Source organism: Tenrec ecaudatus, chromosome 5 (assembly GCF_050624435.1).
Source record: "Tenrec ecaudatus isolate mTenEca1 chromosome 5, mTenEca1.hap1, whole genome shotgun sequence".
NCBI classification, from domain to species: Eukaryota; Metazoa; Chordata; class Mammalia; order Afrosoricida; family Tenrecidae; genus Tenrec; species Tenrec ecaudatus.
In genome coordinates, this window is record NC_134534.1 from 127,607,841 (window position 1) to 127,626,298 (window position 18,458).

Sequence of the window (18,458 nt, forward strand, 5' to 3'; positions counted from 1 at the left end):
TATGTTACATTCTTTGCAGTGTAAGAATTTGTGGATCTCCTTACTCCATCCACCCTTTCACAGATGCCTCTAAATACCTTCTTCTTCGTCTTCCTCCTCTTCCTCCTCCTCTCCTGCACCATGCGGTCTGGAACAACTCCTCTCCTTATCCTTATCGGGAGAAGATGCTGGTGCTTCCTTCTCTTCTTCCATAACTGGAGGGGCCGCACTGGACGGGGTCTGACTGGCTGTCTCTCTTACATCACTTTCTTTGTCAAACCTGAGCCTTTTGACCTCGTGCCCTTCAGCTCCCACCGCATCTTCATCTGGGTGTTTATTTTTCATGGGGCTCACAGAGGCACCTTCTGATTCAGATGACAGAGCGTCGCTGCAAATGTTTTTAAAGTGTCATTAGTAAGATTATTTGCCTCGTCTCCGACATTCTCAATCCTTAGGTCTAATGAAATTTTAAGCAGTATTTTAGTATCAAGTAAAATAGTAACAACGAAAAAACTAAACAAAAAAAAAAACAAACAGATGATTTCTAGGGAACCTAAATTGTTTAATAAATATTCCCCACTAGGAACGAATCAATATTTTATACTTCTCTGTTCAATTCTCTAAAACCTTACATGTTCTATTTAAAACAGCAAGCTCCATAGAGACAAGTTCCAGGTCATCTTATTTATACAGATCTCTCTCCCTGAGGATGGCAGACTGTTTGATGAAGAATATGAGTTATCTAAAGGAAACTATTCACAAAATTTCAAAAGTACATAACTGCTAGCTCAAGGAGCTTTCAAAAAGTAGTTAGACTCTAACAGGACTACTTAATCTGAAGACACTGCAAACAGAAGCTGAGCCCACAACCTCATTACAGCCTTGTTCTGTCGTTCGAATAATAAACTGGAAATGAGACAATAGATGTTTATGGTTTTTAATAGAATGTGTAATCACATACCTGTGGTTTTTGTCCTCATTTTGCTGTACATTTGCCTCTTTGCTATCTGTGTTCTCTGGCAAACCATTTGTTGTCATAGGGGCTGACAAAGAAACCTTTGGCCGATTAAGTGGCCTAGGTGTTCCAGGACCATTTATATTAGACCTACAATAAGATACACGAGGATTATGGTCTCTCCTCCAGTGGTATGCTAACATAAACATACTATAGAAGAATAGGACCCCTCACTATTCACAAGTCCAAAGGACCAGGTTCTTACTCGAAATAAGTATTACAATAAAATGAAAGATAATCACATCAGATCATAAAATGAGGAATGACTATAACCTCGCATAATCGCCCAACCAGAGAGAATTCGGGCCCAGTCAAGCTAAAAAAATAGCCGTAACCACCACAGCCGATGTTACTCTCACCTCAGCATTCTTAACTGCTAGGTGTAGGCTGTTTGTGTACAAAAGTCATATAGCTTCATTATTGTTGCAAAAGCAAAATGTCAAATAATGAGGTTGTAAATAAAAGAAAACAACTACAAAGGGAAAAAACACCACCTCACTGCCATCAAGTTGATGATAACTCAGCGACAGTGTGGGTTTCAGAACTCTACAGAGGTAGAAAGCCTCATTTGTCTCCCCCTGAGCAGTTGATGGTTTCAAACTGCTAACCTCGGGATTGATTAGCAGCCTCATGTGAAACCCACTATGCTACCAAGGCTCCTTTGTCAACGAGAGAAGTAGGTGTCATTCTATTTAATACATCAGATGCCCTGCATCAAATGCCCAATACAATATGCAGTAAATCTACCACGCAAAATTAGACAGGTGCAAACCTCAAATTAAAACTCAAGGAATCTTACCTCTCAGTATAACTTGGAGAATTTCCAGGAAACATTACACCGTTCATTCTATTTAAACTATTATTAGAATTGTTTTTCCTATTAAAAAAAAAGGAGGGGCTGTTACGTATGATATAAATTCCTTAATTTTATAAGAACCATGGGTTTGGGGGCAGCACACCCCTCCCCATGCCCTGCAAAAGCAAAGCTCAGGAGATAGGAAGGAAAGAACAAATGGATGCAGGGGGCCCTGGGAGGAGCCGGAAAGGCATGGTTACATTGAAGAAATTGCAAGCCAATGTTAGGTAACAACATGAGCATAAATTGTTGACGGGAAAACTAAATTATTCTGTAAACTTTCATCCAAGCCACAATAAATAAAACGTCTTTTGTAAAGATGTGCTTATTTAAGAACCAAACAAAAAGACTTGTAAAAACTCACTTAGGCAGCACCTGAGGAAGTTTTTAATCAGTTAGTATGATCTGACGTTGACCTTATTGCTTCCAATAGAGGTCACATTAGAAAAACCAAAACACTTTAGTAAAGTTACATGGAAGATATGCTGTTTAAATTTCACAGTGCTGAGCACTTTATTATATACCTTTTTAAAATAGATTTCCTACCAAGAAAAACAGGACATTATGTGATTCTTTTAGTAGTGTATTTTAAAACACAGGTGTGATCTTAAAAGAGTTCTAGAGTGGAGACCCAAGGCTCAAGTGTCGGCCAATGGAGATCCCCTCATAGAGGCGTTTAGGAGAGGAGATGGGTTAATTAGGGTGCGAGGTAGTACCGATGAAGAACACAGCTTTCCCCCAGATCCTGGATGCTTCCTCCCCCCAACTACCATGATCCGAATTCTACCTTGCAGGCCTGGATAGGACAGAGGCTGTACACTGGTACATATGAGGGCTGGAGGCACAGTGAATCCAGGGTGGATGATACCTTCAGGACCAAGGGTGTGAGGGGCGATGCTGGGAGAGTGGAGGGTGAGTGGGTTGGAAAGGGGGAACTGATTACAAGGATCCACATATGACCTCTTCCCTGGGAGAGGGACAGCAGAGAAGGGGGGAAGGGAGACTCCGGATAGGGCAAGATATGACAAAATAACGATGTATAAATTACCAAGGGCACATGAGGGAGGGGGGAAAGGGGAGGGAGGGGAAAAAAAAAAGAGGACCTGATGCAAGGGGCTTAAGTGGAGAGCAAATGCCTTGAGAGTGATTGGGGCAGGGAATGTATGGATGTGCTTTATACAATTGATGTATGTACATGTATGGATTGTGATAAGAGTTGTATGAGTCCCTAATAAAATGTAAAAAAAGAAAAAAAAAAGAGTTCTAGAAATGAAATCCCTATTATTGGTCTTACTTTACATCAAAGGCCATCTAACTAAATAATGGTTCTCAACAGGGCTACCCTTTACCCCAGTACTTGAAGCCACCTGACTGGTAGAGGAGGTGGCAATGCAGAGTAGAGGCCAGGGACACTGAACAATGCGTGGAACAGACTCCACAATAAAGAAATGGCTGGTCTAAAATATCAAGAATGCAAAGGTTGAAAACTCCCCTATACAAATCTTGACAACTGGAAATATTGCACTGTGAAAGAGAAATGTTTCGAGTAACTACTCCAAAACTAGGAGCTGTGCCCCAAGGACACGGAGTTCCCAGTGCCACGGACAGAACCTAAAATCCAGCAATGTGAGGGTTACAGCAACATCCAAACCTCTGTAACTGGAGATTCACACAATTGCCAGTGTTGGTAATATTCTACTTTGGGACATTCACAAGTATTATTTTGGGACATTCACAAGTATTTAGAAATGTTATTATGCTTCTATTAACTGCCCTGAAAAGGAACACATTACGAGGTCCTGGTTGGAGTGGAAGAAAAACGTGGGCCAGACCTCAAAACTAGAAAGGAGACCAGTTATATCGGTTAAACAGAGACTAGTTGGAGTCATCAGATGAGGAGTCCTATTGGCCCTTCAGGTCTGAAATGCACTTACCCCACATAAGAATAATCAGACATTTAAGATCAAGAGCGGAGCATCAGCCCAGGGACCAAGTTCAGCGGGTTAGAAAAGAACAGGAAACACAGAAACGGGACTGCAGTGAGTGAGCAACATGCTCATGAATTACAAGCATGTAAAACTGGCCATCTGCTCAGTAAACCCTCACCTAATTCACAATAAGTGATATTTAAAAGTTACTGTTTAACAACATATAAAATATATTTTGAGAATTAAACTGGAATGTACGAAGTGGTCTGTTAAAAAATGAAAAAAACACCCCCAATACTTACTCTGATGAAGGATGAACACAGCTAACAACCATCACATTCTGCAATAACAAACATTGGGGATTTAATGTGAAAAATACTCTTATAATAAACAAATATACTAGTATAAATAAGAGTTTAATCATTTTATTTTTAACTTCTTGAAACTATCCCCATAGGTTTAGTCCCCATTTAGGATTTACTAATTCTTAAACAAAAATTCCTGATGAAACAACGTTAAAGCAGTAACAGAAGCCCAAATATACTAAAACATTTCTCTCTGGCAGTTTTATTTTCACCCTAATTTAGTACTCTGGAGATCTGGCATCAGGTACTGTATGCAATATAGAGGAACAATGCTCTTATTTTGGATAGAATTTTCCTAAAATATTAAGAGATTGAGGTATTTATGTCCCCTAAAACACTAATTACAATGATTTTTCCTTATAAAAGCAGTACCCAACTTAGACCTTGATCTGTTACATCAAAATGTACATCAAGAAGAGACCTAAGATTTTTTTGTAATGAAATACTTATATAATCTTCCTTTACTGCTCTAAGTCACAATCGGTGCTTTCTGTTTACTCTTCCTCCCAAGTGTAGAACGGTCAAATACTCTAACCCTGATTTGAATGCTGGTGTCCTGGTCTGAGCAGAGATACATGACATCCTCACCCAAAGATCACCAAATGGTTGAAGTGATTATTAAAAACCCCTGAGAATAAATAGAAGTGTTAATAAACCATCGGGGTTTGCTGTCTGAATTTTATTCCATTCAAAGCATAGAGAATCAACGAGACCCCCAAAACCACTCAGTTCTAAGACTATGACAAATCTCTTAGCAATGAACTGGGAACCAGCCCCAAGGAAAGACAAATCTGATATGAATCAGAACCTAAAATGAATATTGGACTATGTTTTAAGACCAATCACCAACTAAAGGAGTTATCACGCTACTGATGCAATTTCAATTCCCATGGGGAATTCCTTCACTGCATTTCAAACTTCATTCTGTCAAACATCTTGATATGTCCGTTACTAACAACCTTCTCTCCCCCTTATCAATGCTCCTAAGATACACAAAACCTACTATTATCCTCCTTGAACTTGGCCTGATTCCTCACACTCGAAACCTGCTCTGTATCAGCATAATCATATGCCTCTACATCCCAAACCTAGGAAGTGAATTCCCCAGGCAAACAAATACACAAAACCATAATCAGGCATAGGCCATCTTGAAACCGTGGGCACGTGACTGCAAGCCACAAAAACCTCAACAGTAAGATGCTGCTTTTCTGAAACCTCATTGCTCACAACCAGCCTTCCTCAACCCCTCTTGCACAACACAATTTGGGGACAAATGTGAAAAAATGGAGTCTGAAAAGAACTTACTCAATGTTGTTTCTAGCATCTAGTAAGCTACAATGTGATTTCAATCATAAAATAAATACCTTTTCTACTCCTCTGAGAAATTTGTCTGTTCCTGTATAGTTTCTCCTTGGATCTGTTAGCAATTCACATAGTCGTTGAATAGTAAAGGGGATACTGGAAAAGAATATAATTTTACATTTTAGGTCATTAATCAATAAAGTTAAAACATTCATTACTTTTGCCGTTTATCTAGTCACTGTTCAATTACAAATGAAAATGACGCCATGGGAAATTAATGAATGGGGTCCTTAAAGTATGAGCACACCTCTTTTTATTTCAAAAGAAAGCTACTTTCTCTTGCCTTTAAAAAAAAGGCAAATAAAAGTTTATTTGAATGAAGTCCTTTATTGGTTGCTTATTGGCAGTTTGAAGCAATTACTCTGCTTCATGAAGTAAAGCACTAATAGTGTAAGAATTCAAACATAATTTCTTTCTCTAACTACAAATCCCATGTCTGTTTCATTCTTGACAAAACCATAGGTGTACATTTCCTAATAAAACATTTGTTGTATCCACATGTTCTTATGAAAGTCATGATAAAAAGTATTTATAAATCATTTTAAAAGACATGATGTAAACGTAATTTATAACGAAACATTAAGACCCGGACTTTCCTTCTCCCATTTAGTGTTCAAAATAACAACCGAAAAATCTAATGTTCTTCAGAAGATGGGAGCCGAACTAAAAGCAGATGTCTGGCCTCACAAGTGTTTTAAAAATACTCGGAGGAAAGCAGTTAGTAGACGCTTATCATGACTGTTACAGACAATCCCTTTGAGCTCGTCTGAAAGTATCCTCTTATCCGTGCTTTTGAAAATGCAGTCCAAGTGAAGTCATCTGTCAAAACTAAAAACTTTTAAAATGAAGGGGAAAAAAACAACTAATAGTAACAACAATACTGGCATTAATAGAAATTCACTTACTAATAATGAAAGCATAAGCATTCACATTGGTTTTGTTAATGCTTATAAAGATAACACAAAACGGGAAAATCTATAGCTCCATTAAATATACAAAATGTCCATAATGCCATTTTTAAATGTTGGAATCATTTACTATACCATACTTAATAAACAATATTTGTTTCTTAACTGTCTGCTTTTACTCATACTTGACTGAAAGCCTAAGCATAAGCCCTCTTCACATATATTTTGCTTAATGTTTTCTATGTGTATGTACGAAATGCAGTACACCATCATTGATTTTTAGAACATCAGTGGCATGCCCGAAACCTACCTAAAGCACACACTGCATTCTTAAATTATTCCTTCATTGAAAGTCTCCTAAGCATTTCGCCCACCCCCCGCAAAAACGTTGCCATCCAGTCCATTGTGATTCACAGCAACCTATGGGTCTCAGAGTACAACTGTGCTCGTTTTCACTGGCTGTTATTTTCAGAGTGTATCACCAGCCAGCCCTTTCTTCTGAGGCGTCTCTGGAAAGACTGGAAACACCATTAGTGGATGAACACATGTTTGTTTATGCCACTCAGGCATTCCAGTATCTCAGCCTGACACTGCATCCACCTTTCTACAATAAACAAGAGAACACTAATGCTCAGATAATTCAATAATACAAATTTCACAGATATTTAAAGATATTGTCTAATTAGTCCTTTTTCGCCCATTAACATTTTTTCCTACCTCAAATTTTTTTCATGAATTCAAATTAGCTTCACTAAAGTAGTGTCTCTAAACTCTCCATTTAACAGCAGCTACACCAGCAGTTCTCAACCTGTGGGTCACGACCCCTTTGGGGGGGTCAAACAACCCTTTCACAAGGTTCACCTTCATAACAGTGGCAATATTAAAATTATGAAGCAGCAAATTTTAAAAAATTATGAAGCAGCAACGAAAATAATTTTATACATGGGGGTTCACCAGAACATGAGGAACTATATTAAAGGGTGGTGGCATTAGAAAGGTTGAGACTCACTGATCTATACTAAATGTTCTGGCCAATTTTAGTGTGCACAATGGTAATCAGTTATCAATGATGTATATGTTGCTGAACATTAATACTGCTTTTGGGGGATAGGGGAAGACACAGCAATACTAGCTTGTGGTGGTGGTGACGGGAGTCTGCATGCCTCACACGTTCAGAAAGTCATTTTTTCAGATGTCCAATAGATGGCACTAAAATGTTATTTAACACTCCTCACAAAGAAAGGGCAGCTTCAAACACTACTTGTAAATAAAAGTATCCACGAGGAGCAATGTAATTTTCTTGCAACTGCATTGGAAGTGTGCATGTAAAGATTTCTACTTTGTTGGTCTGTCTGAATAGGAGGGCTCCTGCCAAACCTGACAGTTGGTCGTCCTGTGGTGCCTCGCACTGGCAACTATTCAGCTGATGTTACAGATATGTTAAAGTCAGGTTTCAACAGAGCTTCCAAACTAACACAAACTAGGAAGAAAGGCTCTGTAAATCTACTTCCAAAAAAAAAAAAAGTCAAAGAAAACTCTGTGGATCATAAAATAGTGTCTATAATGTGTGGGAAGTGAGTCCCGCACGTTGGATGGCTCTTGAATACACAGTGGTTGACCAGTGCCTGTGAAGACAGTGCAGGACTGGCAATATTTCATTCTGCTGTTGTTGTTGTTAGGTGCCATCGAGTCAGGTCCATCCCATGAGTTAGAGCTACTGACAGCAAAGAACAACTATTAGAAATACCCTTCAGTTGCTCAACAGTATAGCAGGTTGCATGCAAAGGATTACAATTACAATAATGGATAGACGAAACTAGGTTAAGCAAGCATAAGCCTGGGAACACTTATTTTGAACTAAGGCTTTGGAAGAATTAATTATAAAGCAGATGAATCAATTCAAAATGAATGGATTTAGTCTGACTACAAGAAACATTTGCGATCTTTTAAATACCTAACACTTAAAAATAGTAATAGAACTTTTGCCAAGAAAAATTACTACCTAAATTAAGATGGTATACATGGTTATAAAGAAGTTTATTTAGAAAAATCGAGAGCATGGGGGGAATCTGGGGTCTATCTAACATAAACACTATTCTCAGTGAAAAACCTGAACCCCTAAGTTGGGGACAACGAAATGAACATGAATGGACAAGAAAAGCCCACTGCCATGAAGCCAATGCCAACTTACAGTGACCCTACCGGTCAGAACAGACCCAGCTCCATGGGGTTTCTGGGGCCTCGACTGTCAACGCCAGAACAGGTGATGGATTTGAATTGCAGCCATTCGGTGTCATAATTAACAAAAATGTTTGGTAATTTGTTTTTAATGTAGAAAACTATTTTCAATTAATTTCAAACAAAATATTTTCGGTTTATTCTGCCATGAGATACTTGGCTGTTGATAAAATGAGTATATTGTACAAGGAATTGCAGTAACTTAAAAACACTGCACTGCCACCCACAAGGCTGGAGTGTCACGTCACCACCTCTCTGGTAGAGAAAAACGAGACTTCAGCTTCTGTCAAGATCGACAGCCACCAGAAACCCTACACAGTTGAAATCAACTTCTAATGTCTACGTTTTTGTTTTTGAAACACAAGATCTTTAAGTAAAGGGTTCAAAAGTAACAGATGCTGTCAAATTGCTCAGAAACACGATAAAAAGCTGCTGACTCACTTTTAATGCATAAATTTTAAGGTGGTATGGTTTTGTTTAAAAAAATTAGTGCAATGGAACATCATCCAAGTTAAATACTTCTCCATGCCTACATGTAGAAGACAAAACTTTAATTCTGAAGGTCCATGGGACACATTACCTTGGGCTTACTTAACAATGCTCCAATCATTGTCACCATGATGCCACTTCATTTAATGAAAATGGCAGGGAGGCACGGATACTTCAAAGACTGGCTAGAGCAGTGGTTCTCAACCTTACTAATGACTCAACCCTTTAAATCAGTTCCTCATGGTGAGGTGACCCCCAACCATAAAATTACTTTTGTTGTTACTTTATAACTCTCATTTTGCTACTGTAGTGAATGTGGCGACCCCTGTGAAAGGGCTGTTTGACCCTCAAAGGGTCCCAACCCACAGGTTGAGAACACTGGACTAGAGCAAAGCAAGACCCAAACTATACCTCTTTTTAAATACTTTCAATTCCTAAAGGCAATTAACCCCCATTAATTGAACACACATTTGCACTCACTACATGAAGGGCTTCAAAAGTTCAGGGAAAGTGGAACTAAAGGACAATGAAATTCCATGAACTTGTAAAAGCCCTCTCATATATCTTAATTTGACACTGAAGTGTCGGTCCCCTTTAGATATAAAGTTCAAGTCTTTTAACCTCAGCGGTAACGGAAGTAATATATCTAAGCATCAAGTAGTTTATGTTGAAAATATAGAAAATTTAAGCAATGAAGCGAAACACTAAAGAAATGTTTTACATTTTAACCTGAAATTAGTTTGACTCGAATGTTTATGGTTTATTAGTAAGCTATACAAACACTGTGAATGTATATTCTGCGTGTGGACTGAGTTATACAGTGACAAAGACGGCAACCGAAGGAAAGAGGAAAAGGAAGCAGAACACGTTATTTAGCTCCTGAACTCAAAGAGAAATAAAACCATTAACTACCTCAACTTGCCTCAAGAAAGAGATGTTTTTAAATGTAATAAAGAAGCTATAAGTTAAAAAAACTAAAGAATCCATCAACCAAACCCATTGCTATCAGGCCAATTCCAAATCACAACAACACTACATAAGATTTCTGAGACGGTAACTCTTCATGGGAACAGGCAGCCTCATCTTTCTCAATAAGAGTGGCTGGAAGCTTTGGATTCCAGTTAGCAGCGCAACACTTAACCAGAGTGCCACTCACTCACTCATTTGCTGTCTTCGAGTCAATTTTGACTCAGAGCAAAAGGTAAAAAGACAGAAATGCATGATGTGTGTGTGTGTGTGTGTGTTTTAATTATAGGTTGGAGATATATCCTTATCTTTTCACTCTAAGTGGCCACACTAGTTGTTCCTCAGTCTCAGAAAGCCACTAGGGAGCCATTCTACCTTGTCCTTCCTTAAGAGTCAGAATCAACTCAATGAGAATTGTTTTGGTTTTGATGCCAAGAGAAAGGGTTCCTTGACGCGCAACTCTATTGACAACTGAAAGGTTGGCAAATAAACCCACCAGCCACCTAGTCCACTCGGGAAAAGACTACTGCCCACTTCAAGATTACAGCCTTAGAAACCTTATGGGGCTGTTTGAGTCTCCAGTAGGCTCACGAAGAGTGGGAACCAGCCCTACGGTACATACACTGCATACAATGGGATAAAGCTAATGGAAATAAACATTCCAAATACTGACACAATTTAAAAAGTATCTTTCCCAGTCAAATGTGGATGCAAATCAACAACAAAATGGCTCAACAGACTCACACAAAGAAGTAACAAAGGACTAAAGGTCCATACTCTCACACAATACGAAAACCCAGAGGGGGCTGTGTTTCATGTATCTACAATCCAGATTTTAGAGTCTAAAAACTGACCTGTGAAGGGACTTTTCAAAGTCTGGGAAAACGGAATTAAAAGATAAAAAATTTCCACAAACGTTTGCGGTCTCCTTCATATGGGAAAAAGCTAAAGTGGCGACTTCAAATACTGAACTTTAAGATATCTATGTAAAAATTTTTAGGACCAGGGATATGTAGTTAATCATGTACACCAAAACTAAAAAAAATTAATCAGAAAAATTATCACAACAAAATATAGGCAATCCTCTCAGTTGTGACTATCTGTATATGTCTTAGAGGTGATTAAATGATTAGAGATTAAGTCCATTCCAGATATGTATGTATGAGGGGGCTTTAAAAGGTTTAAGAGAAATTCGAGTACTTTCAGTTCCATTTTTCCATGAACTTTTTCAAGAAGTATCCCACCATGCCCCGCCCCACCACCCCATTATTATATGCCAGCAAGCTGATTGCGAATCCCAACAATCCTATATGCTAGAGTGAAACTGTTCCTCGGGGTTTCCTGACGGGATGAGACAGCCAGTTTATCCACCACTGGATGGACTGGTGACAAATGTTAATAAACTGTGCAAAAAGCTTCTTTTTCAAATATGCGGACACTCTGTTCTGAAAAATCAGCCATGTTGGTTCTAAGGTTAAAAAATTTGTTAAAAATTTGTCGTGATTATTGTCTTATTATCATCATCACTATATTTAAAAATCCAAAATTTGTCTTTGAAGGTTGGTATGAAAACAACACAAGAAAAAGTACACATTGCAACACTAGTATTGCTCACTCACCAAGAGAGGCTCCTGAAAAGGAGCACTAATAGGTGCTGTTCACATTCTAACTCAGACTATCTGCACGCTGTTACTGTGGTTTCACTGAATAAAATCTTAACAATTGCTATAAGGATAGAATAGAATTAATTGCCCCACAGAATTTCCTAAGCTGTAACTTCATGGAACCAGGCTGAGTTTCAATGGTCCCATCTACTACACAAGAACTTGACTGCCTGTTTACATTAGAGAAGTCTCAGATCTAACAGCATTGTCAAAAGAGTAGCACAACTACAGTGATTCATTTTCAATAGTCTGTTCTTCCACTATTTAAAATGAAATTTAAAAACACAAAATGTGTACAACTCCCCTCTGTGTGTTTCCAAGACTAACTCTTTATGGGAATAGAAAGCCTCATCTTTCTCCTGCAGACCAACTAATGGTTTTAAACTTCTGACCCACAGGCCATTTATGTTAAAAATATTTAAAAGAGGGTTCTAACTGGGGGGGGGGGGGAGAGGCAACAGAACAGCAAGGGAATGGAGTAGCGAGGTCCCCAGGGAATGCTGAAGGTGGACTTTGGGGCCAGGGCGTGGTGCCACAACAGACTGGACTGGAAAGCACGCCTAAAGGCCAACAAACAATCCTTGAACTAACTATAAGCTTCTCTTTCTTGTGTTTTGGTTTTTGTCATGGGTATGTTGTTGCTGTTGTTTTGTTGTATATTGTTGCTTGGATTTTCTCTGTCTTGTTTGTGTGCATATTACTATCTCAGCAGGTCTGTCTAAATAAGATAGGCTGGATGAACAGTCTGGAGGAGAGGACAGCGGGACCCGGCAGTTCGATGGGACATGGGAGAGGGGGAGGTGGGGAAAAGGTAGTGATGTTAGCAAGCCCAGGGACAAGGGAACAAGTGAACGAAATTGGTGGGGAGGAGGGTGTGGGAGGCCTGGTAGGGCATGATCATGGGTGATGTAACCAAGAGGAATTGCGGAAACCCTGGTCAGGACTGAGCATGATAGTGTGACAGGAGGAAAGTCAAGGGAAATAAAGGAAAGTGCTGGGAGGCAAAGGGTATTTATAGAGGTCTAGATAAAGACATGTACACACACATATAAATTTATATATGAGGATGGGGAAATAGATCTATGTGAATATATTTATAGGTTTAGTATTAAAGTAGCAGGAGGATGATGGGCCTCCACTCAAGTATTCCCTCAATGCAAGAATATTTTCGTCTATTAAACTGGCTTTCTATGATGCTCACCTTCCTGACACAACCACTGAAGACAAAGCGGGTAAGTAAGCAAATGTGAAGAAAGCTGATGGTGCCCGGCTATCAAAAGATACAGCGTCCGGGGTCTTAAAGGCAAAAAAGAGGCCATCTAGCTCAGAAGCAACAAAGCCCACATGGAAGAAGCACTCCAGCCTGTGCGATCATGAGGTGTCGAAGGGCTCAGGTATCGGGCAACTCAGAACAAAAAAATCATATCACAGTGAATGAGGGGGGAAGTGCGGAGTGGAGATCCAAAGTCCATTTGTAGGTAAATGGATATCCCCTTACAGAAGGGTCTCGGGGAGGAGATGAGCCAGTCAGGACGCGATGTAGCACCGATGAAAAATACAACTTTCCTCTAGTTCCTAATTGCTTCCTCCTCCCCCTTGGCCCCCACTATTATGATCCGAATTCTACCTTGCAAGTCTGGCTAGACCAGAGGATGTACACTGGTACAGATAGGAACTGGAAACACAGGGAATCCAGGGTGGATGATCCCTTCGGGACCAGGGGTGTGAGTGGCGATACTGGGAGCATAGAGGGAGGGTGGGTTGGAAAGGGGGAACGGATTACAAGGATCTACATGTGACCTCCTCCCTGGGGGACGGACAACAGAAAAGTGGGTGAAGGGAGACATTGGACAGTGCAAGATATGACAAAATAATAATTTATAAATTATCAAGGGTTCATGAGGGAGGGGGGAGTGGAGAGGGAGGGGGAAAATGAGGACCTGATGCCAGGTGCTTAAGTGGAGAGCAAATAGTTTGAGAATGAGAGCAATGAATATACAAATGTGCTTGTGATACAGTTGTATGAGCCCCTAATAAAACAATTTTTTAAAAAGAGGGTTCTAGTCTAACAACTCCATTGTAGGGTGGTTCTGACTTAAGTGAAATAATCTCTTTCCGTGTTTTATTATTACTTTTATCAGTATCAGTTTAGATCCAATCTTTGTCTTTTTAGGTGGCATAAAAATAGCATCAGCAAATTTTATATAGCACCACTAAATGTGGTACGTGTTACTCCATAAAATGTTATTTTTTTTAAACCACAGAAATGAACTGTCACAGGTCCTACATGAGGTTCTTTTGTAACTCGAATATGTCTTTAAGTCAGGGACTACCTGTATTATAATCCTACACTCGACACACTGATGATACCACACTAAATACTGAACCATTGGTTTGCACAATCTCTCAAAAAAAGAACCCAAAATTGACATGGTCCTAAAAATAAAAATACCTTAAAGGATAAAATGTGAAACACGCCAACATTTTTTTAAAATGGTTTTACTCTGGGACAGTATACCTTTTTAGTGTATTATTTTACAAAGGACTAAAAAAGTTACTTATGGGGGGGGGAACTAAATGCTTTTTAAATAAGTAGAATATTTCTATAACAAACTACTTCCTGAGGCAGTGTTTCTATTGTTAGTCTAAATCGCACTAGTACCCATCAAACAAAAGCAACCAACTTGTAAAGATTTTTAATGCTTTCAAATGAAAAATCAGAAGAAACTATGCATGCATACGTATACATACAACTAGAATTGTAGGTTAAATTCTGTATCAAACTTTTATGGTCATTGAGTCATGCCAACTCATGATGACCCTGTAAGACAAGGTCGAACTGCCCCCTGAGTTTCTGAGGCTGTCACTGCTTACAGGGCAGAAAGCTGCATCTTTCTCCTGCAGAGTGCTGGTGATTTCGAAGTGCTAACTTTTTAAATCTCATACAATGAATAATTACTGTACCACCAAAGCTTCATTCAGATAGATACACACACACACGCACATATCTGTATATACACATGTCATTAAAGAGAACATAACCTATATAGTGGATCAATTAGTAAAACAATGAAACACATGAAAACTTAAAGGGATTAAAAAACTGTATTTTGGTGAAATGTAAATCTTTAAAATAGTATGAAGTGCATACCCATTGAATCCAGTGACAATTTTCAGTATCCTTTCCTTCATTTCATCAAAAGGAATATATTCGACATTAGGGTTAGGAGGACCTCTTGGTTCAGGAGCTGAAGTTCTAAAATCATCCATCACTTTCTCCAGTTTGAAAATAAAATAGCCTTTAAATTGGGACCATTGTATCCTACAAGCAGAAAAAAAGAGAAAATATAATTCCATGTAGCTTTACAATTCTTGAGCTTAAGCACTAATACAGGAAATGTGGCCTCATTAACTAACGCTACCTAAATTACCCTAAATTATAGCACTAGGAGGATACCTGGTAGCTCCAGGTGAAGCACTCAGCTGCTAACCAAAAAGGTGGCTATTAGAAACCACCCAGTAGCCCCAAGGAAGAAGAGATCTGGCAATCTGCTTCTAACAGTTCCAGCCCATGAATCTTTCTGGTTTAGTCTCCTGGCATTCAACCACTGCACCACCTCCTCCCACTACCATCATACCGTTTCTGCCTCACTGAACTGAACTGCTCCTTGGGAGTTCCATAACTGAAATGTTTTAAATGGAGGCAGATGACCTCATTTTCCACCTGCTAACTTGTGAATCGCTGACCTTCCATTAACAATCCAAAGCATCATAAACATTCGTATCACCACGCTGTGTGTGGCTTCACAAATTGTGGCACATTACACACGCATTGTGACACAATCAGTAAATTCAGAACGATCACTAAAGTCTACTGTGAACTATAGGTACTATTAATATTTTAAAAATTTATTTCATTTTTCATTCCCTAAAATTGTGGGAAACCAACACCGAGGGAAATATGACGAGGACTACATTCCCTAACTTATAACAGAGGGAACCGGGAAAGCTGGCATTCCATGGTAGGAAAGCCTCCACTTTGCTCAGTTAGAGGTAGCCAAGAGCAGTATCCTGCTTCAGATGTCATTCCCAGACTCCCCCCTCACAGCTATGCTGCATTAATGTGAGCACATGGTTGATTATATCTTCGTATACAACAGCGGTTGGGGGTCTCAACCCATTTGGGGGTCAAATGACCTGTTCACAGGGGTCACCCCATTCATAACTGTAGCAAAACGACAGTTTATGAAGTAGCAACGAAAATAATTTTATGGTTGGGGGCGTCACCACATCATGAGGAACTGTGTTAAAGGGTCAGGGCATTAGGAAGGTTGAGAGCCACTGCTTCAAGTGAATAGCCAGAATAATTAGAAAGCCTAAACCCTTTCAACACCCAACCCTGTTTACATAAAATAGGTTTCTAGCTTATCTGCTAAACAGCAAAACAAGCTTTACATTGTCTTTCCTTTTCATGTCCAAGATACCCTCAAGCCAGCACCAACATGTATTCCTCGAAAGCTCTGAGGAGCCCTGGTGGGTTACCCATTAGGCTGTGAATCACAAGGCCAGCAGCTTGAAACCACCAGCTGCACAGCGGGAGACAGACATACCTTTCTGCTCCTAAAAGATTTAGTCCCCGAAAACTATGACTCGGAATCAACTTGATGGCACTAAGTTTATGCCTGCAAGAGTCCTGGTACAGAGACTGAGCCTGGTATTGATTGCCTTGTCAGTTGTACAGTGCACCCGTGGAGGCACTCACATCAAAACACGTGCTTTCTGCCCACAGGGTCTGTATGGTGGTCAGATTTTCTGTGCGATGGTTCCATACATATTTAAAAAAAAAAAAAAGATCCTAGTGAACTACGCACAGAGCTGCTGGTCGTCACAGGCCTGCGGTTCAAAGCCACCAGCCACAAGGGAGACAGATGCTGCAATCTACTCCCAGAAAGACACAGTCTCAGAAACCTAAAAGGACAGTTCTGCCCTGTCCTGTAGTCTTGCTTCTTGCTATGAGCCAGAATCGACTAAATGCCAGTGAGTTTGGGGTTTTGTGGTCCAGACTATAAGACAAAGCAGGGGGAAAGCCTGGCAATCTACTTCCTAAAACTGCTCACTGAAAACAGACAGATCCTGTGGTGACTAGAGTCACCAGCAACAGGTTCTAGTCAACAAGACTGCAACTAACAATACATTTTTATGTACCTGTTATTCCTATCCACTTATCACACTGACAGCAATGCCCTTTTCACCTTTTATTACTAAAATAAAGGAGCGTTTTGTCTTCTTGCCCTCAATATACCGTATATACTCGGGGATAAGCCAACCCGAATATCAGCCCAGGCACCCAATTTTAACCACAAAAACCGCATTAAAAATGTGGTGAAAACTCGGCTTATACACGAGTATGTACGGTAACTAAATTCTAGGACTCAAAAGAAGCAGAAAGTACAACTCAGTGGCAGCAGATAGCACTCTTGCAAAGGGAACCTACTTAAAGTTATCCACGAGAGTCTGGATGAGGGAGTGCGAATATGACATTAACTCCCCCATCCAGCAATCTCATTAACTAGGGCAGTAGTTCTCAAAATGTGGTCTAAAAGGTCAAAGCTATTTTCATAAGAAATGACTCATCTGTCTCTTTCAATGTGTTGACATTTGCGCTGATCGTGGGTAAACTGCTGACGCCAAGCACAGATCCAGGCAGTATACCAAAATGCACTGGGAGCTATCACTCTCTTCAGAACACAAATTCACGGGCATTTTGTTTTAAGCCTATTTTACTTACGTTTATTTAAAGTACCAACCCTTGAATGAACATATTTCTCATATTCTGTGTAAAAAATAAATGTTTAAAGTATCTCTACTGCTTACCAAAGTGCTAGGAGTCTCAAAAAACATTGAGTTGTTTGGTATACACTCTCAAAAATGAATGAAGCCTGTTATTTCAAGAGACAACATTTGCAGACTATGATAAAAATTGAAATTTCAAAGTATTTAAGAATCCCAAAAGGGGGGAGGGGGAACGGGGAAGGAGGGGGGGAAATGAGGAGCTGATACCAAGGACTCAAGTAGAAAGCAGGTGTTTTGGGAATGATGATGGCTACATAGGTAAGAATGTGCTGGACACTAATGATGTTGTGTACAGGTTGTAAAAAGAGTTGTATGAGCTCCTAATAAAATGATTTTTAAAAAAAGAATACAAAAACACTCCTATAAAAAGGCAAATTTGAAAGACTAGTACTTACATTAATTTCAAAACTAGAGTAAACCGCAGAAATTAAGGGCAATGTGGTGATGAAATGCAACATCATAAAACAGTCCAGAAACAAGACTTCATGTTATGAGTCAGCTGATTGTAGACAAGAGTGCAAAACAATTTAATTAGAATTTTAAAAAATCACTTCAACAAATGATGCTGGGACAACTAGGTATACAAACAAAAAAGAAGGTGGATCTCTGATTTATACCATGTACAAAATCTATGAGTAGGTCCACAAGTTAACTATAAGCGCTAAAACTTTAAAACTTTTAAGAGAAAATTCTCAAATAGGACAAGCAACCCATTTTCTTAAATGGGCTAAGGATCTGACTAAATTTCATGAAAAATATGCACATGAAGAAAACTCGGCATCATCAGTCATCTAGGAAATGTAATCAAACTATAATGTGATACCACCTCAGGCTC

The 18,458-nt window shown here is 39.4% G+C and overlaps 1 protein-coding gene and 1 non-coding gene across 3 annotated transcripts in view; one reads left to right on the plus strand and one right to left on the minus strand.

Moving 5' to 3' along the window:
- The window catches only part of PPP4R2 (protein phosphatase 4 regulatory subunit 2), a 71,171-nt gene that overhangs the window by 3,858 nt on the left and 48,855 nt on the right, over nucleotides 1-18,458 (minus strand). For both annotated transcript variants that reach the window (XM_075549884.1, XM_075549883.1), the window contains exons 3-8: nucleotides 14,922-15,092; nucleotides 5,508-5,601; nucleotides 4,081-4,118; nucleotides 1,794-1,871; nucleotides 941-1,084; nucleotides 78-367 (exon numbers count right to left, since the gene is read on the minus strand). In XM_075549884.1, coding sequence (XP_075405999.1) covers nucleotides 78-367; nucleotides 941-1,084; nucleotides 1,794-1,871; nucleotides 4,081-4,118; nucleotides 5,508-5,601; nucleotides 14,922-15,092 — 815 coding nt within the window. The remainder of the gene's footprint in view (nucleotides 1-77; nucleotides 368-940; nucleotides 1,085-1,793; nucleotides 1,872-4,080; nucleotides 4,119-5,507; nucleotides 5,602-14,921; nucleotides 15,093-18,458) is intronic.
- LOC142449725 (small Cajal body-specific RNA 14) lies at nucleotides 16,472-16,604 on the plus strand. The gene has a single exon (XR_012784841.1).